The sequence below is a fragment of the Aythya fuligula genome, chromosome 20 (assembly GCF_009819795.1).
Source record: "Aythya fuligula isolate bAytFul2 chromosome 20, bAytFul2.pri, whole genome shotgun sequence".
Classification (NCBI taxonomy): domain Eukaryota; kingdom Metazoa; phylum Chordata; class Aves; order Anseriformes; family Anatidae; genus Aythya; species Aythya fuligula.
This window is the reverse complement of record NC_045578.1, coordinates 4,482,079-4,508,233: the sequence shown is the minus strand read 5'-3', so window position 1 is coordinate 4,508,233 and position 26,155 is coordinate 4,482,079. Positions and strand designations below refer to the sequence as shown.

Here is a 26,155-nt window from a genome sequence, read left to right as displayed (position 1 = left end):
ATGAAGGTACATCCAATAGTGATCTGTGAACTTCCGAAGACTTTTCTGCGAATGTTTAACAAACGAGTAAGGTAGGGAACACAGAGGCACTTGCTAAAGGGTAGAGTTTGTGCATCTCTTTCCAAGACTAATTCACTAGGGCAAGCAGTGATTGGCATGGCTGGTGTTAATTAGTGCTAAGGTTTGCTACGGCGTGATGGGGAGTAAGAGAGAGGGATATCTCTATAATTTTAATTGTATTGCTCTTGAGACAGGGGAGAAATAGGAAGTACTGCGGAGATTTCTTTGTCTTATCTTTACTTAGCTCACTGATGGCTTTTATCTCGGACTCAAGCAGTCACCTCTGCACCAAAGGTGCATTTGATGTGATTCCGAGGAGCAAAAAATTCCTGCCTAAGGGACAGCAGGTAGACTGGGCTCAATCTTTGTCTTTTGCAAATTCAGACGAACGACTACAATATTAAAAAAAAAAAAAAAAAAAAAGGTGATTTTCTCTTATTTTTCTTCTTTTTGCAGGTCCTTTTCAGGTTGTCTTAGAGTAGTGCTGCTCAGTGGCTCCTTCAGGCCATAGAGTATTTGATTTTGGAGAACACTGGAGAAGGAGCTGTATATGAAAAGCTTTCTCAAAGCTTAGTTCAAACCTGATCCTATTTAAACAGGTGACAAATGTGATCCAAGTGCTGTTCTGAGCAGGATAACACCATGTTCAAAGTCATTTCTAAAACACACACACAAAACTAGGATCCAAGTGCAGTTTGTGCAATCCCAGTGTAAATGGTTGCACGCTCCCCATGCCAGTCACTCATCATGTTCTTTACCACCGTTTCAGAAGTAGACAGTTTCTTCTTCTTCAGTTGTGGATTTATAGGTTTCCTTTTAATCAGCTTTGGTAAAGTCTATGCCAGCCGCTTTGTGGTGAGGGTGGGCAAGTGCTGGGTCTTTTTTCCCTTCTTTTTCTTCCTTTCTTTTTCTTTTTGACTATTTACCAGTTCTCTTCCCTCCTGTTCAGTGAAACGACACACCGTGCTGCTTGATGTTTTAAGATATTTCAGGACATTCTGTGGTGAAATTGCTGGAGTTGGAAGATGTCAAAATGCAGTGAAAGACTATGCTGTTTCCTCACTCCCAGTTCAACTGATGATTCTCTGTGATGGTTCCTTTCACTGTGCCTTTTGTTTTGGGAAAATATCTTCTGAGGTACCTTACTATACAGGGACACATGAAACAGATTTAACATGGAAAGAAAAAAATAGCCTTAATGAAAGAAAGCTGAAGAATATCTTTACATAAGGAAGTGATCATTTTTTATTAATCAGAGGGAAATGTATATGTAATTATGCTAGATGAACTCTGTGGGGAGGTTTTTTTCTCTCTTTATGATGTCTTAAGGGATTTATAAATATTACAGAGGTTTTATAGCATCATAATATTTCAGATGTGCAGTAAAGCTACTTTCAAAGGATTAGTGCAGACAAAGCAGCATAGTAAAAAATAATTACAAGTCAGCCAGTGCTACTAGGCTCTGACATACAGGGCTGATGAGAATGAGAGAGGCAGGGTTCAGGGAGATAATTTCTAACAAGAGCAGACCACACAAGTGTTATGGAATGGAGTTCTGAGAACTGTCTATTGCTCTCTGCTAATTCCAGGGAATTTCAGTGAAGTCGAGCCTGTAATGTCTCCACATGCACTGCGCTGATGGAGGGAAAGGAGGGAGAGGGAAGGGTTTTTCATATTCCTGAAACATTCTGGTGTTTATTCAGTTCAAGTGACACCTTGCAGCAAATTCTGTATGCCGAAGGGAACCGAGTACCCAAAAATAGATTGCGTTCTGATCAAGTGTGTTTTGCAGCCTGCTCTGCTGTCTGGAACGTACCACCTGTACTGAAACAAGCACTGACCTCAGCGAAGCAATGCCGATTTCACTAGCTGGAAATGTGGCCTGTTGTTTAGCTGCTGAAGTGTGTGCGCACGCATCTGCACATGCACGCTCCTGTGTGTGCACGTCTGTGTGCAGGGGAGCGTGATGGGGAGGGACTACTATCTGTTTACACGCAGGAGGAGGATATGTGTATGCCAAAGAAAAATTGGTAGGGTGGGGAAAGCGGTTGGTGAACTCTGGGTCGCAGAGGTTGAGCAGTCTGCGGCTGGAGAGGTTATCTGCTGCTCACAGAGAAGCTTTGGGACACGCCACGTCCTCGCTGTGTATATATGCAAGGGGAAAAAGGAGACTGATTGGAAAGGGGTTTTATGTGGGGCAAAGGAGAATGCTCCAGTGTGCAGGAGCGTGAAGCCGGGAGGATGCAGTCCAACAGATTTTTGTATCTAGCAGGGATCAAAGGTGTGTGTGTCTGTGTGGGTGTGTGGGAGGCCGGGACTACATACACAATGGAGTGAGGATGAGAAGGGAGGGCTCTGTCTGCCAGTGCGGAGTAGGCAATAAAAAGATCTTGTGTTTCTCAGTTCTGATAACGTGGGTTTTTATTTGAATGATCTGAGGCTGTTGCCTGTTTGAAATGCAAATTGTGCCCTTAGAGCAGTTTATGTTGCTTATTCCTCTAGACTGTTCCCTGAAAGGCATGTACTTGGGCTGCCCATACGATGCTCACCTGCCATGAAAAGGACCTAAACCATACAAAAAAAAAAAAAATAATAATAATAATAAAAAAAAAAAGTGGCTTTGCCATAGCTGGGGATTTGGTGCAGATGCAATGTGAATTATTGCAGCAGAGCAAACTGGTGTGACAATAATGACAACAATCCTGTCCAGTGCTGCAAAAATCCTTCGGATGGGTTTAAGATGTAACTTTTGATTGGGAAGCTGGATTCAATGATAACCAAAATTCAAAGACAGGAAATGTCAGTACTGAGATTCCAGAGCAGATGAAAACTAAGGAGAGAGCATGATGGATGAAAAAGTAATAGTAACTCGGAGTTAACATCATACTGTGGATCACAGTGGGGGACGCAATCTGAGCGAGATGATGGATGAGTCTGTCTTTTCTGTAGTCACGGACGTAGTTGCCAAGGAAGGAAGTATAAAATGAGAAACAATGCAATTTAAAGCTGTTAATATTTTAAGTCTAGTTTGCCCTGGGCTGAATGAGCCCATAAAGGTACAAGACAACAGAATCAGGCTCTTAATAGAGAGCTGCTGGTTTTCTCTGAAGAACTCCCTCTCAAGAGTCTTGCTTATCCACCAGTGGAAAGGGTTGGTGTCTTCTTTGGGAAAACAAAACAAAACAAAACAAAACAAAACAAAACATTGGGGGGGGGGGGAGAGAGAAGAAGACAATAACACAGTAAGTTGCTGAGCATGGAAATGTTTCTGCCTGTTGTTTTTTTTGTTTGTTTGTTTTTTTTAACTTTGTCTGTCTGGACTATGAACCATATCATCTTTAGTTATTTAGAGTATTTTCTGAGTTTTTGAGGGCATGGTGGTCGAAACAAGGAGCTGACCTCCTCAGAGGTCACAAGGGGTAGCGATGGTAAAATTCTGCAGTAATTCAGTGTCTCTTCCCTTGTATCTCTGGTGTTGTGAACTTACTGCAGCTCCAGCCTTTTGTGAATATATCGGGGTAAACAAGGCCTCATGTTCTGAAGTGAGAACCAAGTATTTTCAGCTCTTTCCTCCTTTCCATATAGAGACATAAGTGATTCTCTGCCAGCTTCTCTTTGTAGGTTACCCTGAAATCAAGAGATTTCTTCACTCTGATGCACTTGAACATAACCCTTGCCTCCCAGCTACATATAGAAAATGAATCCGTACTCTTCTATCCACAGAGGCAAAGGCAGTGTGTGCTCCTTTTTTCTGCGTGCCCATGTCACTGCACTGTCCTTGTTCTGCCCAGCTCCCCAGCACTCCAGACAGGAGAAATGTAAAGAACCTCACTGAAGGAAACTCAACTCAGAGCCAGTGTCTGGTTAAACAGAGTTTTCTTGGGACCAAATTTTGGTATGGCTCCATTTTTCATTTAAGGTTTCTAAAAAAACCCCTAAACATTAGAAAAAAAAAAAAGACCCTTTAATATCCAGGCTAATTGAGAGAGTGCTAACATTAGTAAGACAAATGAGTGATATGCGACAAGCCTGCGGTTTCTCTTCTGAAGTGAAGTGTTGTTTTCTTCACAATGGAATGATTAATACACTCAGGCAGGAATATTAATAGGCTTGTTCAGTTGTTGCAACATTCTTCCCACTGCTGTGCTATTGAGGCCTTGGAATCTGAGCCCAGGGGACCCTCAGCTCTTCAGTTTCTCATCTGGCACATTTTGTATGTCAGTCTCAAAGCACATGTTGCAAAGATAGAGCAGCTATCATCACAAAGTGCCGCTCAGTACACTTTGCATTTTACAAATGGGGAAATCAAGGCAGACAGCAATCATGCATCAGTCACCCACTTGCTCCTCTGTAGGTTACCTGCTAAATCCTTGACAGTTTAGAAACCATGTTTGCTCAGTTCTGTGTTGCCCTTTTTGCCATATAATTATTTAAGAGATACTCCAGGCTCAGAATCCTGGTTCTATTCATTAAAATTTTCTGGAGTGTCTGGAGTTGTCAGGCAGCAGCACAGTCCTATTTCCATGCTCCTAGAGCTGTTTGTAGTTTGATCCACCAGAGCAGCAGTGGCAACGCACTCTTCTCTGTGCCTGCACCACCTCCTTCTCTCTCAACCTTCCTCTTCATGGCACCTTCACCAGTCATTCAAAACCAAGTTGCAGTTTCTTTCTGTGATTATGAACTCCCAAGGTTTTAGAGCAGATAAATTACATTCCCAACACTGCATATGGAAAAAGGTAGAAGACTGATAAACCAAGATACCAAAATACTTAGCTCGAAACCAGTGATGGAAAGCCATTCCCATTTGACAGCTGTTTGTTGGCCCCTCTGAAATGTACTGGTGGTCTCAGCCCCATTCCACAAGTGAGTAGATCATAAATAGGATCCACGCCCAGAGCTTCAACAGAAAAACTAAAGATAGATCAAGCCACATGGGCACTGGTCTCCTTTATCATCCCTGGAGATGACTAACCAGAGAGAAGCAACGAACAAATATTGTGCTGGGATGAATTTTGCTGGGTATGGTGATTGTCCTCTGGATAAATAATCTTCAATCTCTCTTGCCTTGAATAGGACTTCAGTCATTTAGGAAAGTTTTGGGGTGTTTTTTTTTTGTTTGTTTTTGACAGTCTGTTTCTAATAGATAATGAGCCACAGCTTTTGGGTTTGTCTGAGCCTTTCTTACAGCCACAATACTTGCTTAAAGCCTTACAGCAGAGAGAACCCACTAAGCTGAGGAATAATGGATGTATTACCAGCGTTTGGCCTTTCAAGTTAACAAAACCCGGAGCTGCAGTCCACTGTCCTTCATCACAGCGCTAGTTTAAAAAGATGCAGGTTGCTTGCTGTCACGGGGAGTTTGTCATGCTGGATGCTGTATTTGGTCACAGCAGAGCAGAGCCTGAGAATGGTGCAGCATGTTTTGTCTTCATAAAGACCAGCTACATGACCACAGGAGAAGTGGTTTTACCACCCCATCTGTAAAGGCTGGGGCCAGCCTTGTGCCATGTGGTCAGTTCCCCCAGACAGCTTGCAATACATTTCACTGGGTAACATCTGCTTTCTTTTTACCTCGGGGAACAAATACATTGTAAATACTTAGGATTGTCCTTAATATTTCCAGTCAATCTGGAAGTGCTGAAAACCTCCACTAGGCACCTCACGTTATGTGGATGATTGCCCATTGCTGCTCAGAATAACACTTATTTCATGTGTGGGAGGAGGAGGGAATCTGTTTATTCCAAAATCAATATTTCTATGTTCATTAAATATTCCACTTATCCACTTTTTTTTTTTTTTTTCCTTCCCATGTCTGTGGTGGCATTCTATCCTTATTTTTATCCTCACTACAAACGTTTTTTTTTTTTTTTTTTCCCATTTCCATTTCCATTCCTATTCCAGATTTTACTGCTTTGCATTAGCTGATTAAAGATTGACAGGTCTGGAGTATGGACTTGTGGGTGAATGTCTACCATAGCCCTAATTTTCAACCTGGGATCTAAAGCAGGATGGCTGAGTGAGGAAATCTGCCTGGCAAATTAAATTGATCAGACAATGTATACTTCAAACAGAGTCAAGTGGGAATATTTCCTTGAGCTGCTGTGCTCCTCAGGATATTTGAAATCAGTATTGAATTTGAACTTTCAGAGGCTTTTTTATTTTGATGAAAGGAGACAGTAGAAGTTCCCTTCTGTTTCATGCAGAATAGCCCAAACTAAGTAAGACTAATTTTCCATGACAAGAGAACCAGGTGGGACTATGATGATGAAGTTTAAAAGTAGGAATGATAAAGAAAAGAATAATCCATCTGGAAGGGAATTCAAAAGGCAGGGTAGTTCATTATCTTGCCCCAAGTAAGGATAATGCTGTGGTTAAAACATTTCTGTAATCCGTAGGAATCACAGGTTTTATTCTTCGCTGCAAAACAAAAACTATATTGTCTTAGGCAAGCTGGTTGGGCCCTTTTTCAAAGATACATAATGATGTCTAGTTCTGACTGATTTTTAGTGAGCATTAGATTTTTTGATAACGTTGTAGGGCTCCCCAGTCTTTCTGTGTCTCAGTCTCCTGTCTATAGAACAGCGATAAAAGCAAGCCCTACCTTTTATTGATGATAACTATCTAGAGTAGTATAATTGTATGGGCTAGTAAGGCAATGTAGTGCAGCATTGTAGGTTGGTGCAAGTGTAGACAATGATCAGGAATGATCACTTCTCCAAGTGCAGAAGGCGTTCCTACATAGGAAGAATTTGTTCAGTGTTGGTCTAGACAGAGCAGACTCCTAAACTTTTCTGTCAGTTGGAATCGATATCATTTCCCTTTATAGTCCCTGAGGTGAGCCTTCATGCAGGGCTTAATTTTGAGTCTGGCTGCCCGTCCCCACATGGGAACTGGGAAGGAGTTCATATGGGGACTTACTTGAACTGCTTGTATTCCTTCAGAACAGCAGGTTGGGAATTCATCTTAAATCTCCATGGGAGGCTACAAGCTTACATCTCTCCTCCCATAGTATGGAGCTCTGCAAAACCAGTGCAGAAGAGGGAGTAGTGTCCTGTGTCAAATGGGCTTGCACAGGTGGCCTTACCCAAGGAACAAGCAGTGGCCCAGCTGTGTTATTCAGAGTCACACTTTGGGTCCCTCACCTCTTTTACGGCAGCACAGTGACAAGCTGTCCTTGCTTATACGAGCTGTCAGGTTCCAGGCAAGAGCACGGAAATGGCAAAAACCCTCAGTGAGAGATTCAGCTGTAACTAAAGCAGCATATTTTATCCCATTTTTGTATATATATATATATATATATATATATATATGTTGTGGATTCAATTAAAACAAAACAAACCAGAAAACACAAAACACAATCTTCTTGTATTACTTACCTGCATATATTTTACCTTCTGTTAAAAATGGAATTTGTTTTCATGGGTGCTTAACAGACAAGGTAATGTATATTTGATTTTATTTGTCTCACAGGCTCCAAAAAAGGCAAAGAAGAAGATAGAAGGTGGTTCCAATGTGTTCTCTATGTTTGAACAAACCCAGATCCAGGAGTTCAAAGAGGTTGGTCACTGTTGTGCTGTTCTCTATAGTCTCCTGTCATTGCTAATGAATAACATAGGTTCTGTTTGTAATCCTTATTCAGTTCTCCATCTGCTTTAATAGAACACACAGTTGTTTTCTGAATCATCTCTGTGGTTTTGGCTAGTATATCATTTTCCTTGTGTGTTTGTTCTTTCCTTCATTCTTTTTTTCAGTCTTTCTTTCCTTCATTCTGTCCCCCCCTTTTTCAAGTTCTAGGTTTATTTGAGAAACTCCTGAGCACTAAAAAAAAAAAAAAAAAAAAAAAAAAAGAAAAGAAAAGAGGAAGAAAAGAAAATTATTATCTAATCCAGTTTAGCCCTAATTCAGGAAAACATTTGAGCACATTTTTAAAGTTAAATTTAAGTGCTATTTTAAATAAGAATTGTCTTGTGTGCTTAAGTGTAATCCTGAATGAAGATGTTGTACTGAACCAGGGCATTAATTAGTGGATTGTTCTACAACAGTAATAGAAATATTCTTCTGTGCCCATCTAATACTGCCCACAAACTAGAAACAAAAATACCAAGAAGCCCTCAGCCAACTTTCTCCATAAATGCCCATAAACCAAAACAACACGTTGAGGTTAACTAATTAAACATCTTCTGGCTCCCCCAAAATTTGGTATTATCATGCATTATGGATTCTTTGATCAGTTACCTGTGATGAGGCCAATCTAATGGGCATAAAAGCTGATGCATAATTGAAGAGAGATAATTTGCTTGATGAGTTTAGGCTCTATTCTTGAGTGGGCATTTTAGAACGTCTGCGAGGCCATCACATTTTCCACTGATTTGTTCTTTTAATTACTCTTTTTTTTCCCCTCATTTTTTGCTAACTCACATCTGCAAAGCAATTTCCAATGTTATACACTCTTTCATTTTGTGCATGTGAATTTCAAATTTACTTTTCATGAGGATTCCCATAGGTAAAGCTCAGTGGTGAATGAGACTAAAAACCTATACACGGTATTATAGATGTGGCCCAGGTAAATTAATTGAAACTGCTAACATTTTCCCAAGTTAATGGGAACATGTTCATTAGCACTCTTCTCCCACCTCTTATCAGCATCCTGTGAACATCCAGTTTTATTCTCTTTAAGGACTACTGTTTGAAGACCTACCATTAAAAAGAATTGGTCAGAATGCTGGTTTTATCTACTCTAAATAAGCTAATACTTAGAACATTTCTGGGAGAATGGAGGCAGAAAATGGCAAAGTCACAAGGCAGTGAAGTGGTCCAATAAAAACCAAGACCATGTTGTGTCTAAAGACTGCCTACTTGGAATAAATTTTGGCTAAAAAATTGTTTTTTATCAGAACAGTTTTACTTAGAGATTTCAATCAGCTCACTAGAAAATGTATCAGCATTGCCATTATTATGTTATTTTAAGTTCCTTCATTAAGATACATAGCTAAAACTCTTCCTCTCTTCTGTGAGCTTGTTGGGCTCTGCTTTGCTCTTCATATTTCATTCTGTTTTGCTTCCAAATTGTGGGGATGCTTAATCATTGTTTAAAGCAAGCCTCCCCCCAAAAAGGAAGGAAAGCAACTATAAAGACCTGGGCTTAATTTTTTATTAGGTGATGGCTTGGCAGGTAAATGAAGGGTTATGAACATGCATGCTGCAAGTAATCACATGGGCAAACTGGAATGTGAGCAGTGGGGCTTTGTAAGAAACTGGAGGTAAAACTGAATGAAGATATGTTGATATAATGTGATCATGGAAAGAAGTGCAGCCTGTAGAGCAGTGGATTTTAAAACTCTGAAAGTTACTGTAACTGCAGTGGACTAGCTGTATTTTAAGGAGAATGTTGTTTTTTTGTAATAATCCTGAAATAAAAACAATTCCTGATCATTGTAAAGACACAGTCTCCTATTGATGTGCATGTCTGACAGATAACCAGCTTCAGAGATGTGCCTGGTCCTACTAATACTCCCCAGAGTACATGCAGGGGAATTTTAGGTCATTAAAATCTTTCAAAATCAATGAAACATTGAAAGTGTGATAGCAGCAAATAGACAGGCATGAAAATAGGTAAATAGACGGGCAGCTAGGCAGTTAGCTGGCTGGATAACAAATATTCATGATTTTTTTCTGTAAGAAGTTAAATTTTGCCTAACAAGAAGTACTTAAGGTCAACGCATCTGAAGGATACCATTTATTGAAAAGGGAAACAAACTTTGAATAAATAATACTAGGAAACATACATTTCTCTGTGCTTCGGAAAATTGAGCTATCTCTGTATGAAGGATCATTCTAAGGCCCAGAAGAAACTGAATTTTGCTCAATAGCAGAGAGATACCTACAGTAATTAAATGTTTTACAAAATATGATGGCTGCACAAAGGAATGAGATATGGGAAAGGACTAAAACCTCCCTAATTCAAGCTTTTATGGGTTAAGGCCTGAATGGCTGGAGCAGAGCTGCCAGCACTGGCTTCAGCCCAGCTACATGCTGCACCGAGCATTAATTTAGTAAGAAGTTTGGGTGGGTTTAATTAAGTCACTTGCCAAAATACAGTATAAAATACAAAATACAGTGTTGAAAGTGAGGAAAGTGCAATGATGTGGCATGTTATGGAAGAATCAAAGGAAGTAAAATATTCTTTACAGCATGAATATAACGCCCCTCTGTATTGGTATGTGTGATTGTAGCACTCTCCAGTGCAACATGACAATGGCAATACGTTGCCCCTTTTCTTTCAACAGGCTTTTACCATCATGGATCAGAACAGGGACGGCTTTATTGACAAAGCAGACTTGAGAGACACATTTGCTGCCCTAGGTAAGCTGGTAGTGATAATGAAATACCTCAAAGAAATGCAGTTTACATTTCAAGCATATAACGAAAAATTGTGTTAGAATTACAGTGAGGGAAGTAATGAGATACATAGAAGGCAAAAGGAAACCTGTTCAGTTTGTTCCTCCTCCTTTATGGTAGTCGCTATCTTGACTACATAGGTCCAGCTGGGAAGTCTCCTGAGCAGCCTTGTTCAGATGCTGAATGAAGGTCTCTCTGGGACCCACTGGCGGGTGCTACAGAGCTATGCAGCTGGCAGCTGTCCAAAGGCACTGATCCCTCCCCTGCAACTATTTCATAAAAAGCCCACCCAAGTAGGGGTCCATGCCAGGCATTTCTGATTAGCCTCTGAATCCACGCTTCACAAGCTGCACCTTTATTATCCAGGAGCCATGCGATATCTACCAATTAACGTTCTTGTCATGGACTAGCTGCCCCTCTGCCCACACAAAAAGTAGGAAGACTTCATGTGAGGTTCTGTGCTGTTGTGCATTGATGTGGGGTGGAATGCGCATGTCATGAGATTAGGTATTGTCCATTTCATGTGCCTTATAATCGTGACAACATCAAGCAGATTGAAAAAAAATTGTCCCAAGAAAAAGAAAAATCAAAATGCTCCAGAGCCCAAACCTGAAGCTCTATCCATGTTGCAACATTTGAGGTTTGAACAGTGATGTAGGCATTTGGGCTTTTGCCATCTGGATCTTATTAAAAAGAGTTTGATAAGAATCTCTAGTGCTCCCTGGGGTGGAATCAGACTGCAGCAGAGTCGGTGCAAAGAGCAGAAGCTCCTGAACTCTTTATTGTGACAAAGGAGTTTGCCAACTTTGGCCTGTAGCTACTGTTACCCTGAAATATTTATTTCTTAAGGCCAAGTTCTGCTATCCTTCATGTTCAGTGAAGCCCTTCAATGCCTATAAAGTACAGTCACAGCAAATTACCACTCAATTTGAGTAGAGATGCCAGGTTCTAAATTCTCATCAGTAGTCCAGGACAAGGATGGGGAGGGGATAGGACTACCCAGCTCATCCATCTGCCCTCTACACACAAAGGCATCTCAATATACGGGAGGGCAAAGTCTGAGACCTTGGATCCACTTCAGTCACTTGGAACTCTGCTATATTAATAACAATGGGGTCTGTATTTCACCTGAGGTAATAAAAACAAAAACAAAAACAAACAGCAAAACAATTTATTTGGAAGTGGCCCCTTCTTTGGTCTGCTGCTGGCCAGGTCTGTATCATTTATCCCTCTTACTCCTTCAGTCACCCTTTGATCTTAGAGCCAACTCTGTATTCCAAGTCAGAATACATTGGAGTACTCTGGAGTTGTGTTCTACCATGTTATTAGCAAAGTTGCACAGAGCCCTGAGCTCCCCAGTGGGAGGAGATAAATGGGAATAATTTTTTGAAACACAATTTGTGATTTATTATGAAAAATGATCTCTGCTGCAGGTCGTCTGAATGTCAAGAATGAAGAGCTAGAAGACATGGTAAAGGAGGCGCCAGGTCCTATTAACTTCACTGTCTTTCTTACTATGTTTGGGGAAAAGCTGAAAGGTAAGTACCTTTGGGGGATTGGAGAGGTATCTGTCAAAGATCCTCAGCACTGAAATATCTCAGCACCTTGCAAATTATAATAATGTATCCACAGAACAATGCTTAAAGGCAAGGAGTGATCTCCATTTTTGCAGACAGAGATGAAGTATGAAAAGGCTGAGAGACAGTCCAGAGGACAATTCAAAGGTGTGATTTCAGCTTGCATAAGCTAACATGAAAGTGGCAAATTGAGGTCTAGAAAGTAATGAAATCATGGCAGCCTGGAGCTCAGTGCAGAAGAGTTATTCACCATCTGCGGGTTCTAGGCTGAAGTCTGTCGCTCATGCTGTGCTGGTATTATTCCCAGTGTTAACTGGTTTAAAACTATCTTCAGTATTTCTGTGAAAACCTTTCTGAACTCCTTTGACTCATTATGTGAACATGACCTCTGCACTATCCTTGCAGTTAACGGCCATGAAGAAGCAGCATGATCTTCCCTCATTTTCTGTTACAGTAGTAACCCTGTAGCCCAGGGTTGGTTTCATTTGAGGTCAATGGTAATTAAGCTATTGGCTTAAGTTGAATGAAGATTTTGCTGAATAACTCCTAATGAATGGATAAATTGGACTAATTTAATCTCAGTGGATTTAGAATGATAACACAGAGGAATTTGGCCCATTGCCATGGAATATATATAAATGACTGTAGGGAGTTCAGAAATCGTAGGTACTAAATTCTGTGTGGAAGCTAGTAATTTAGTTATATCATTTATATGGCTGGAAACTGCAAAATAGGGAGTGTGAAGCCAAGAGAACCCTCTAGTCATCCTTCTGTATGAATTAGAGATAGGTGAAAGCCTGGACCTTCAGAGCAAGGTAGTTGGCCTTAGCCAAGCACATTCCAGAAGTCTGTTAAAACAACTAATATTATGTTATTCTCTTTTCCCTCTTTACTTTTTCTTGGGGTAAAAAATTATGAAGATAACACACACACACACACACACACACACAAACAATTAGAGAAAAGGAAAAATCTGATCACCTCTTCTTAAAAAAAGCATTTAGTGTATTGTGGACAGCCTCTGGCTTTATACTGCTAACCACAATTTCAAAGAAAGGCTTTCTACCCTTAGAATAGAAAATAGAGAGGTCTAATAGGAAGAACTGATGTAACTAGTCCTCAAAGAAACTCACTATTGATAAGGAATACAGCATGTGTGGGAAGTATAAGAGGTGACGGTAAGGTTCTAGACTGACACTGAGGAGCAGATTTTTTTACACAGTCATTGATCTGTCTTGATCATAGTGGTACCTGCACCTTTACATTCTGAATATCATCTGGCAAAGTACGTAATGCCCTTCTCCATGCTCTTCTGTTTCTGATGGGGTGTTTCTGTGGGTTTCTGATGGGGTGCCCTGCTGCACATTCCTGTCTATTTGTGTTGCTTGTGGTTGCACAGAGCATGCCTCCATCTCCATCTTTCCTCTTGTCTCTTATGATTGCTCAAGCTGGCAAAGAGTCCAGCCCTGCCGATTGTGTGGCCTAAAACCAGTGCCAGCACAAGAAGGTGAATGGTAAAGCATGTCCCTGTTGTCTGCAGCTTTCCAGTTGGCTACTAGCAGAGGAGGAGTTTTTTTTTAAATTTCCATTTGGTGAAGGGAAAATCACAGCTGTGCTTGTCATGCCCTTCTGGTTGGGTTTGTCATGCAAAGGAAGCAGAGCCAAAAGACTGCACATTCCCAATCAAAACTAATTGGGATGAAGAGCCTTTGTAGTGCAATTAGAAAGGGAGAAAAGGCTAGAGGAAGTGGATATGGCAATTTTGCAACACTCTTTATTAGCTAAGTACCACTCAGAGAATTTGGTGAAAGGTGCTTTCTAAGTAAAATTTGTTGTGCTATAATTGATTTCTGTCATAAAGGGGAAGCTGGGATTTTTGGGACGAGCTTTAGCTTTGTATATGGAGATTATGATGCCAGATGAACAGCTAACAAAACTCAGTTTATGTTAATGCCAACCACATGGAGCTGTTTCTACAGGGAGTCAGAATAATACAATTTGTACAGAAAACAGAGATGCCGCACATCAAAGAAACCACTTTATTTACCAGCTAATCAATAAAGAATGCCTGCTGCATTGCTTCTCTTCAAAGCCAAAGTCCAAGGATATGACAGAGTAGAAAATGTAAAACACAGTAAGGAGAAAAAAAAAATCCCCCACACAGTGGTGACTATTTAAAATGCAGACCTTTCCTCAGAACTGGGAGAAGTTTCTGTTCAAAGGACTATCAAAACAGTCATTAAATACCAATCCTCATTGTATTGATCATATATTCATTGTAGATTGAATACATTGCTTGTAGGTTGGCAGAAAAATATACACGGCCAGTGTATAACAGGAGGGAGGCCATATAGTCTTTCGTTTATTGACCATTATATCTCCTAGGATACTAGTACTAATCCTTATGATTACAAAGAAAACTAAGGAGGTGTCAAGAATGTATATACTTGTTAGAGCAGAGAACCTTGCCTGGGTTCTTTCAGGTTCTCTCTGTGTCAAATGTTGGAATATAAACTTAAATACTAACGGGATTCTTCCAATAGTTTAATCACCTTTTTTAATCACACTTTTAACACTTCAGCATCCCAAGTAACCTCATGGGTCAATATACCTGCTTGTAAATTTGTTTTCCTAAAGTTATGAATAATGGTTTGCATTGTGCTAGCATAATGTTTTGAAATACTGAGGAATAGTGAAAAAGAGAGTAAATAGGGTATCTTTCGTTGTGGCTAGAAACTGATCGTGATTAAGAATACGCAGAATCTGCAGTGCTACAGAATAGTCAAAAATCCCAGCCAAAGGCACTGTGAAAGCTATTCCCTGACCCATTTTTTTTCCCCAGTCTAAATAGATGGGGCAGATAAAGGATGGAAGAAAAATAAGACTGTTACTAAAATTTTATTGCTGGGAGTAGAGGAGCAGAGAAATTAAAGTCAGACCAAAAGTTTGTGGCCCATCTAAGAGCAGAAGCAAACTCTTGGAGCAACAGTCTAGTGCTTTAAACCATCCTGTTTCTATAACTAACACTTACTTAATAAAGATCTTCTTAAGTGGGAGCGTGCTACAGAATATAAGAGCAAATCACCATTTTGCATTGATCATCCTGTTTCCACTGCGTACCATTGACATTCAGATTTTTATGACGAGCTCCATTTCCTTTAGTGAGGGAAATAACCTCTTCTCTATATAGTGAAGAACAAGTAACATCAAAAAGTGTTTTTACAAGGAACGTACAGTACAAGATTAGAGGAAGCCAGTGAGGGAAACAGTTTGTTATATTTTCATTTCTGAAAGCCACTAATCCTCTGGGTACTGATATTGGAGACCAGTTCCTGGAAGTTTTCTCTCCTGCAGACATAGAATAGATATGAGTTATTATTTTTAAGCTTCTGAGCATTGAACTATTCACCTCTATTGTTTATCTGACATGACAAATGTTGCCGACTTAAGGAACCTTTGTCTTCAAACCTCCAACTGCAGAATTCTCCATTTTGCTCTGTTTTTCAGTGAATGCAATTACATAGCAAGTATTCGGCAGCTACAGAAATACACCCTGGCTTCTAAATTATATTTCATTAATTTTAGGCACGGACCCAGAAGAAACCATTCTGAATGCTTTTAAGATTTTCGACCCAGAAGGAAAAGGCCACATAAAGGCAGACTAGTAAGTTTACCTAAAATTCTTTTATAATAATAATAATCATATAATAATAATAATAATAGTAGTAGTAGTAGTAGTTGTAATTGTACAAGTTTAATGAACTCCTTAAAAGCTGTATTTTTCATAGGATTTTAAGAGACAGAGAAACTGGCAGGCTTTGTAAGCCAGAGTTAAAAGACTAGACCATTGTATGATTGTATTTGTATACCAAAAAGAGATGTTATTGTCTTCAGACATTGCAAGAGGCAACGGAAATATAATCACATGTAGGCCATTAGATAGCCTTTTTTGAAGATCTGGATATAAATCAACACATGACTCTTTGTAGATTAACTCCATATGTAAAATTAAAATGAATGTCTGGTGCCTAGCTCTCAGAGAGCTTGAATAAAATGGGAAAGCTATTCCCTTAAAAAAAAAAAAAAAAGTGATCAATTTAATTAACTCGGGGACATGGTTTTAGTAAGAACATTTTCCTTGTTACATGTTTACTGTTTGAGCATTCTGCATCTAGACAACAATTTGCTGTAAATTTCTACTAGATATGGTGGGAGCGAAAGCAAATAATGCTATTAATAATATCACAATTATTATCAATATAGCTATTCTTTAAATAAGGAGGGAGGACCTAATTTGTATTCATAACTTGTTACACCAACAGAGCAGGGTAAAAAGACTTTAAGAGCTAATTGCACAAATGTAAATCCTTATTATACTGTCCAAATGGTGTAAGCAGGCCTTCAGGTAAATGAGATAAATGATACCAAATCAAGGCAGTGGATGAGGAGGTCTGACCTATGGCTCCAGTGAAATGCTTTATGTGCCTAGATTTATGCATATAATGAAATTCCTCGGTGAATTTGGGGTCTGTACTATTAATGTAGCAGCCAGTTCAGGTAAGTTTTCTAAAGGATAGTACACATAGCAAGCTTATTAGGGAACCATGAATTACAAAACTGTATTTGCGTCAAGAAATTCTGCTAATGTTGTGATAAGGTAAAGGAATACTAAGCCTGTTACCCAAACCTCTGAGATGGAGTTTTCCAGGACAGTATCTGCAATTACTAATGTCTCGTGAAGGTAGTTAAAAATAGGAAAGTCACATACAATATATTTTTCCATTACCAATTTGCTTTTCTGTGGCAGTGGCACTTAATTCCCAGTGGGTATGACAGTCCTATTATGGTAAGCAATATGCTCCCCGCCCCCCCCCCCCCCCCCCCCCCCCCCAAAAAAAAAAAAAAAAAAAAGCCAAGTTCACTAAAGAACTTCCAAATTAATTAAATCGAGATGCAACAAGTGGATGTAGCAAGCAAGTGGGAGGAATAGAGAATTAACATTTTTTCTGCTTTCTTTGGGGTTAACACTGTCCAAACAGCTTGGGAAGAACACTCAGGATAATACATCAAAAGTGACTCAAACATTATCAGAATAAAGTTTAGCCTGTTGCCTAATAGGCCAGATCACATGGTAGTGAAATCACAACCATGAAATACAACCTTCTGATGATACAAAACCCATGAAATGTTGTATTTCCCACCACTATCTGTAACAATGCACTGCATACAAAATCTGCCAGCTTGCCACCCTATGTCCAGTTCTACATTCCTTGGAAGCTGGAAGCCAGTTGGAGTTTGGGGCAAATTAGGAATGCAGTATCACACTCCAAAATAAAGATGAGAGAGAAATACATTTTTTTTTTCCTTGATGGAAAAGGTCAACCTTGTTCCCACCCCCACTGCACTGCTAACATTAGACAATTGTTTTAGTTCATCACCACAACAGAGCATAATGTTTACTTATTAGACCCGAGGGTAATGTTGATCATTACAGAACAAACCATTAAATCAATTCCGTGAATGTCTTTGAGGTTTAACTTCTATTCATATGCTTCCAAAATTTAGGCATTTGAAGGTTTTGAAATAATTTTTATGTTGGCTCATGCAGCCCTTTCAATATGACAGTTAATGTTAATAAATAATATTTCTCCATATTAAAAAATCCTGGAATGTTCCTCTCCAAAACCAGCCATGTTGACCTTTTAATCAGAACTTCTTTTTATGTTCATGGAGTTAACATCCTTCTGGGGATTTTTATGTCTCTTCCCTCTGCGTGTTTTCACCTCTAGTCTGGAAATGACTCACTTAGTCCATCTGATGGTAGCTGTGATGGAGTCTTCTAACCTTTCCAGAAGCTCCAGGAGTTTATAACTTAATTCCAAGTTCAATGACAGACTTTGTTTGTCTGCATCATTATACCACACATAAACTTCTTCCTATAGCATGATGTCAAAAAGAGAAAATGCTTTAGGTCAGATTCTCAGCTGGTGTAAACTGGCATAGCTTTTGGAAAGGTTAGATGATTCAGTCCTAAATGCCATTCATTGGACAAAGTGAGTCAGGCCAACATCAACTGTGTCTAATGCTGATGCCAACAAAACTTTACAGATTTGTACCAGAGGAAAATGGACCCAGAGAGCTTAAATGCATTCTGGACTTTTAGAGATTAGTTTGACAGAGCTAATGATGTTTCTCATCATAGCTGTATAGAACTGCTTATTGTAACTCACCTGTGTTTTTTTTTTTTATTTTTATTTTTATTTTTTATTTTCTGAGAAAACAATGTATGAAGGGAAATCCCAGGGGAATAACAAAGTGTCCCAGAGATTTTACAGATAATTTAAAAAATGTTTTGAAAATACAAAGAGACAACAAAATATTTGTTTCTGTAGTAGGAACTGAAGTCAGGCAGGACAAGAGATAACATTTAAACACCCACATCAAGGCAAATGATATTCTTTTTTGCCCAGAAGACTTTGTTGTTGTTGTTGTTGTTGTTTGAGAAACAAATAGTCTTTAAAAAAGAAAACAAGATACATGAAGAAAGAAAGAAAAAAACACATAATCTCTAGCTTTGGAAATTGCAAGTGTTCATTTCCCTATAAAATAAATAATGGAAAATGTGCACAGATCCTTAACTCAGTCCTTGTTCCTTGTGAGTGTGCCAGAGCCTACTGGGATATGCATCAGAAGATTATAATTAGATATTTGATCTTTTCTTTTCCCCTAAATACTTTAAGCATGTGAGTAGAGGACACATCGCGCCCAGATCTCTTTTTAATTCAGTCCTGTTTCTGATGAAGCTTATTTGTGACTTCTGACAAAATTGCTGTAAGTGCTTCCTTCTATTCACTGAGCTCCTTCCTGTATCACACTTCCTATTTACATTTGCTAATGATGTTTGCCCCAGTGCACATACATCCAATAATCAATTTATGCTGATGAGAATGATCTCTCTACTCCCCCAACCAGAGAGCATCTGAGAATTCCCCTTCAAAAAGTGCATTCACATAACAAATGACCAGACTAATAAGACAGAAATGGCAATATGAGAGAAAGAGGTGAAGAAAGGCTCTGTTTAGTAAAGAGCATGGGAAAGTACTGCAAGGAAAACATATACAAGAGCTTAAGCCCTGTCTGTGAGTTCAGAGTATTTCCCCAAACTTGCCTGCATATTTCCATGCTTGTCCTTGTGGGTAAGGTCCTTATTCATTACCCATAAACTTCCTTTTTCAGTTTTCCCTTTGTGTCCTTCCAAGTGAGTACTTCACATCAATGAAAAAGAGATTCAGAAGTGTATATGCCTCTTACGCAAATGTCTTTGTTGTAGCTTTTTACTGGAAAAAAAATATGTGTGTTAGAGATATGAGGAAGTACAGTTGTAGCTTTGCCATCAAAATTACACTTTTATCTGTGTGACTTGTTTCACTCAAGATGCATGCTGGATGGGAGCAGGAAGGGAAGCATTACTATTTTGCCTGAACATCTGCATCCACAGTAGGTGAATTTTACTTGTATGAAAGTGTTCCTGTGCAGGCATGATTTCTATTATAAGTAGTTATTTTTAAATATTCACTTTAAAAAACAGAAAGGGCTGTCTTCAGAAGAGCTATTGTACTCTCCCCACACCAATTCTTAAAAAAAAAAAAAAGCGGCCTTTTTTTACAGAAAACTAAAACAGATTTCTGTACTTATTTCAGCTTTTGTTTTTGTACATCAGGCTGTTCATTTGTCATCACTGATCTATAATCTGTTTTACTGATCTGGAAAAAGCCCTGGTAAATACCTTTGATAATAACAACAACAACAAACAACTGTGCCTTTGCAATGTGAATGCAAAATCTTTTGAATTAATATAGGAATTCTCCTATTTATTATCAGTGCAAGTGGAAGGGATGATTGTGTGATATCAGTGAGTTGATAATGGTGGATGTTTTCACAGATTGTACATACACTGCCCTCAGTATGTGAGTAACGGGGTGAAATGTAAAGACATTTTATGTAAAGGGGTTGAACTGGAAGCAGTAATTGTTCTTCTTGGCTTTTATTCACCTATACACTTAGGTAAAAAAAATTACACGCTCAACTGACTTCCCACAATGGGTTTGAAAACAGAGTGTAAAATCAGCTGAGGATCTGTCCCAAAAATATTCTCTTTGATGTAATTGCATAAGATGCAGATTGTGTGTGGGATAAGCTCCTTGTTACAGTTCTGTAACTCCAGATCAAGATGTTGTACCATGAAATACAACAGGTCTCACACAGTTTCACAGTCTCCTCTGGGAATGACTACATGCAAATAAAGGGATCCTCAGATGATGATTTGGAATAGCTGTTGGAGTTCTCTTTCAAGTCCTCTTTCTCATTTCATGCTCTGTTCCTTTCATCCTCTGATTTTACAGAAAATATTCTTTCTTTTGGTTTTGCTAAGTGATCCAAACTTTAAACAGCAAGTGAGAAAACCTACCATTTTAGGTTAAGATAAGCATACAAAATTGCTGTATTACAATTAGGGTAATAACGTTAAACAATTTTAAACCTCTATAAAATGTCACAAAAGCAAAATAAGTTGGCAGAGCGAGGCATTGACACTGATGGGTGCCCACAGAAAATCTCTTACAATATCGTGTAAGGATTAACAGCTTTAATGTATGCAGTCACACAGATTTTCTTTCATGCGACTTCAGGAGGGATCTTGCCATCTGAATTGTCATGTGCCATTATCACCCTTTAATCAGGTTATTTCATTTTTATTTGGACAGCATCAAAGAAATGCTTATGACACAGGCAGACCGGTTCAGTCAAGAAGAGGTAAGGACCTTACTCAAAATAGGAATGCATCTCCAGCTACTCCTCAGCCATATGCATTTGCCCCTCTTTAAATGCATGAAATCAGCTCAAATCCAGTGTGAGAGAAGGCTGATGCCAGCTCTAGCAATTAGGAACAATTCAAAGCATCTCTTCTGAATAGCTCCATGGCTAAATCAAAGTCAAACAGATTCTTTGGACTTCCATCCAAGTGTAAGCGTGGCCTATCTCTTGCTGTTCTTTCCTATGGTGAGCTGGGCAATGAATTTACTAGAGTTCAAATGCATTTGGGTGGGGACTGTGATCTGTTTTCCATTTCTGTGAGAGTTATTTTGTTTGAAATCCGAAATGAGTTCTGAAATGAGGTACTGACTTTGTGGTTTGTGTGAGATTGAACATGGATACTGCTCGCTGGGAGGAATTTAGAGGGACTTTCCTTTCAAAAGAAGAGATTGAGTGGAGTTTGTTCATGGCAGAAACAGACTGGAGTGCAGACTGGAATACAATATTTAGTCAGAGCTTACCTGGACTTTAGGAAAAGCTCTTTCTGATAGAGAAATTTTGGGGATTCTAATAGGATTGTTAACCACTTTTGTCCTTGTTCCTATTTCAATTTTAATGAAACTAGGGAAAAGTTTTCTATAATGGTTAACGAATCAGGCCAGCAGGGAGCTGAACTGGGTTGAAAATGAAAAGCAGTACATGTTGCTGTCTCACAGTCCCATGTTTGTAACACTTATCTCCTGTTCACTTGGCAGATCAACCAGATGTTTGCTGCTTTCCCTCCAGATGTCTCTGGTAATCTTGACTATAAGAACCTCTGTTACGTTATCACCCATGGTGAGGAGAAAGACTAAAATGAAAGCTGAGCTCCTGCGATGATGCACCAAGTTATTTCATTATGCTTTTCTGTGCAAGACAAAAGGCTAAGCATTCAGTATGTGAAGCCATGTGGTCATCAGAAGAGAACCAATAAAACAATTGAAATTAGATTAAAGTTATTTAATGCTCCTGTTTTTATAAAAGATGAAAATACCAATTTTGTGAGTTTTTTCCCATCCCTTTTTGTGTGTGTGTGTCAGTGGTTTGAAATGGAATTTTCTTGATGAACTGATGCTTTCGTGATTTATTGACAATCCTAATGTTCACCAGATGGTCCACTGGGCACTGCAGTGTTGCTTAACCTCTTGTCTTTTATACATAAGCTCCATGTGCTAATTGAGAAATCCTCTAACTTACTGCACTGGGAAGAGCATTTGGTAAATAGAATTCTGTTCCGTTTCACAGCCCTTTGCATTGAAAGTGTAAATAAAACAATATTAAGCTCTTGTGAATACACCATATGCCTTCACCATCTTGGTGATGTGTCCAGTTTCATAATCCACTTCTCTCATTTGCTTTGGTGCAAAAGAACAGAAACGGTGGAACAGTGTCTATATTTCTCATAGCAAATTTTACCTAGGCATTGTTAGAAACCAGCAGTAAAGAATTTCCCCCTTCAGAGGTATCTTTATATCTGTAGGAAGTTGTTCACAGAATAATAATAAGGGCTTGTTTGTTCACCAGTTGGTCATGATCCTTGTTTTAAAGGTGAGGGACACATTGGAAGGATATGTTTTGCCACCCAGTCTAGGGAAAATACAAGAGAACTCAGGAACTGTAGCCCAGGGTTACACCTAAAAGGAAACTATCCCTCACTTTGATAATTCAAGATCAGCATAGCTTCTAAAACGGGCTACGGTTTCTTGTATTTGGACTTCTAGGAATTGGACATATTCTGCCTATGTGGAATACTGCACGAAAACTTCCTGCGTGGGAGTCAGAAGGACGTTGCAGCCAAAGTAAAACAAGCTTCTGCTGTTTTAACAACTAATGCAAATGGTTTCCTTTTGCATCAGTGTTGTTGGCACAACAGTCCCACAGACATGGAGTAACAAGCTGCTTCTTTTCTATTTCTTATACTCTTTCTAGAAAGAGAACTTGAGGGCATGAGGTCAAACTCTGCCCTCATCAGAAAAGGCAGAATAGTTAAATGAAAAAGCTTTAGCATCTGCATGACTTAAGGAAGTGACAGTCAGCCCCACCCGTGGTTTTTTGTTGTTGTTGTTGTTCTAGCAAAGCCCTGCACTCAGTGCACATCAGTAATGTGGGAAAACTGGAACAAGAAGGCTCCTGGCAAGGACATGCCCAGAGATGGCATAATAAATCTCTCCCGTTGCACCTATGTTCAGAAGAACCACAGGTTCCTGTAATAACAGTGTTTTTCTAATGAAAGTAGGTGAGTTAATTGTGTCTATGAAAAATCAGATTGCTGCAAAATATTGGTGGACACAACTAGAACCAAAATTTGACCCTTTTATGCATGAGTCTTGCTGAAGATGTGGAAAGGGCTTTGGCACTTCTTGGCGTATATTCTTGTAACATTTAAAGCAATGTCATGCTCCTCTAGGTCCTCTCTACGGGGTGTGCAGCTTGACTGGGTTTTGGGGTCTAGTGAAACTCCATGTAATGCAATGCATAACCTCTTTTTCCACCTTCTGACTTATCTGCCAGAAGCTAGGTTTCCTGTACAGGCACAGCTCTTACCTCTGTTTCACGTAATGATACTTTTCTCCTCAAAATGTGTTTTTATTTTGTAAATGTGGGAGCACTGCTAATGGGATGAGATTGTAGCTACGGGAGGTCGTGGATATATTTTCAGTGGCAGAATAGAAAGAAAGACATTTGTAAGCTTCTGCTTTGTGCTCTTTTGTGGACCCAAACAAGTGACCACACTTCTCAGCAAAGAAAGGAGCAGGTTATAGGAGAGAGAAATTGATGTTTCAATTGCAGATTTAATTTGGAAGTTGCTTGAGCAGTGAGTCTGGAAAATGCTCTTCTATGGCACAAACATATACAAATCTAGTGCTGCATCTAGTGCTGCATCTAGTACAAGCTCCACAAAATGATATACCCCATCGAGTGAATACTGACCGTTCCACTAACAGGAGCTGAAGTCACTCAGGCATCAGATGTCATATGGTGCTTACATTTTATGTTCTGTTTAAAGATTTCAGAATGAGATTGAAGAGTAGATAAAATGGCATTAGGGCTTACCTTTTGCCTTCTATCCAGAGAGTATTTATTTTTCCTTGTGTGAGTTGGTAGACAAAAACTTTGAGGACAGTGCTCTTGAAAGATGAGGTCGCATATTTTTCCATCAAAGCATACACACTTTTTGATGGATCATTTCTCATCTGTTATTACCCAGTTACATGACTTCTTCAAGTGCAGCTCTGGAGTGCCTTAAACTGATGAAAGTCTGCTGCACTCTGCTCCTTTCCAGGTTGTACTCCTCCTCTCCCTCAGGTCAGCACCTGAACTGCACTGTTGGGCCTGTGCTTCTCCTTGTCCCTTCCTTATCACTGTGAGCCTTTCCAGCAGTCACTGAACTGCATCTGGCCCTAGAATTGTCACTGGGCCTGGTCATGACCTGCAGCTTGACTTCTCAACTTGACCTTGGACCTCTCATTGTAGACTTCTCTGATGATTCCTTCTCCTTCCCTTCCATTGATGACTTCCCTAAAGCAGTTTTTCTGTAATTCAGTCCAAATGTCCTCCAGCTCCTAAGGGGGACCAAACCAAGGTGTGGGCTGTGAGGTCCTCCAGCAGATACCAAACATTAATGCAGCATCATTGTACCCTCAACCACCCAGAGCTCTTGTGACACTCTGAAGCAGTTCTTGGGCTTCATAGAGGCCCAGATTCCTTAGGACCCTGGTTCTCATTCCTCTTCATTACACTTTTCTTTGTTCAAAATCCTTTCCACTTTTTTTTTTTTTTTTCTTTTTCTTCTGTCTTTTGCCGCAGAATAACTGCATTTAGTCAGTACAGCAGACACGTGCCTGTTAACAGATTGCTTGAAGAGACCTTTGGGTTGGATTGTACCATTAAGCTTGTTGTTCATTTGGACTACTGCACCTTGGGCTCTTGGTCCATCACACAATAGAATTTGAAGCTGTAACCCTCCCCTTCTATAAGGGGAAAGGACAAATGTTCAGATTAATGTGATGAAATCATTATGGACTTGTTCTAAGAATCTTTACCAATCCTGGTTTCATTTTAATCCATATCTGGGGGAATGGAGCTGTACTTACAGGTTTTGGATGCAGATTCAACTAAGTAAAGGAAACAAAGAGCTGAGGTTATTTCCACAAAAACCAAGATTCTCACCAAAGCATCATTAAAATGATCAGATGGGAATTGAACTTGTGTGAACTCCAGCAGTTGCTCTTTAGTGTCAGCCCTTTCACAAACTATTACTGTTTGGATGGGAAGAAAACAAAGAAGCAGAGAAGAATTGATAATCTGCTTTATAAACACTTAAAAGTTTAACACTGTAAGCCTTTCTGAAACCTTGTGAATTGGTGCAGCAACATTTGAAATACTGTCATAAAAGGCAGAGGAAGAAAGGTTCTTATGCATTCCCTCTGGCTTGTTGTTCTGCTTGGAGGCATGGTTGTTCTTAGAAATATTTGTTTAATCTTTCTAAACTTTCCAAGTAGGTAGCCTCATGTCCAAAGCAAGCCTTATTCAAGTGCTGGCCTTATATATATATGTATGCCTATTACATATATATGCATACTAAAAAACAAACAAACAACAACAATAACAACAACAACAACAAAAACACAACATATCTATCTACATGAGCATTTTTCCCCAAACCATCTAACCTAAATCTTTCTGTCTGCAAATTAAATCATTTTCATCCTTTCTACCCTCTTTGTAATGAACATTAGCACACTGGAAGACTGCTTAGTTTTCTATTTTTCAATGTTCTTTTCCAACTTTTCCTCTCAGTGATCTCTTCTCCACTTCTAATTCTTTTTCTCTTTATGACTACCTTAATTTGTGCATACTGTTTTTCTTAAAATATGATATGTCAAGTTGGACAAATATCCCAGCACCAGCCAGAATGGAATAATTATTGTAGGAGTTATCTGTAAAACAAAAACAACAAAACAAAACAAAAGAGCCCTGTGATGCAGCAGCAGTGAAGGTTATGTATTTTTCTAGGCAATGTGGGGAAAAGTTTATTCCATTCCACTCTTTTTTTAGTAGCTGCTTGCTTCTGATCTCCTGTAGCCTGCTCTTCCTATCCCAGAAACTTCCTTAGCTGTGATTCCCCTCTGTCTCTGTTACCTTGGTAATGTGCCAGCACGGGTTATTTGAGGACACATCTTGAATTTTCACTAATGTTAAAAAGGTGCAGATTGTTTGAAGTATAAGTTTTCTGTGTAAAAATACAATACCAATACAGTTTTAACATT

General features: G+C 39.3%; 1 protein-coding gene across 1 annotated transcript; it reads left to right on the top strand.

Annotated features, from left to right (window-relative positions):
• Window positions 1-21,700, top strand: MYL10 (myosin light chain 10). Its single transcript, XM_032201137.1, has 7 exons — window positions 1-71; window positions 7,494-7,617; window positions 10,347-10,422; window positions 11,892-11,996; window positions 15,621-15,699; window positions 20,798-20,846; window positions 21,602-21,700. The coding sequence occupies exons 1-7, from the start codon at window positions 1-3 to the stop codon at window positions 21,698-21,700; spliced, it is 603 nt and encodes a 200-aa protein (XP_032057028.1).
• The last annotated feature ends 4,455 nt before the right edge of the window (window positions 21,701-26,155 follow it).

What these genes read in the sequence shown, in the direction of transcription:
- MYL10 (XM_032201137.1), top strand. Translation starts at nt 1, where the DNA reads ATGAAGGTACATCCAATAGTGATCTGTGAACTTCCGAAGACTTTTCTG. An exon ending in AGACACATTTGCTGCCCTAG is followed by an intron (nt 10,423 to 11,891) that starts GTAAGCTGGTAG and finishes TCTCTGCTGCAG; the next exon opens with GTCGTCTGAATGTCAAGAAT. An exon ending in GGCCACATAAAGGCAGACTA is followed by an intron (nt 15,700 to 20,797) that starts GTAAGTTTACCT and finishes TTATTTGGACAG; the next exon opens with CATCAAAGAAATGCTTATGA.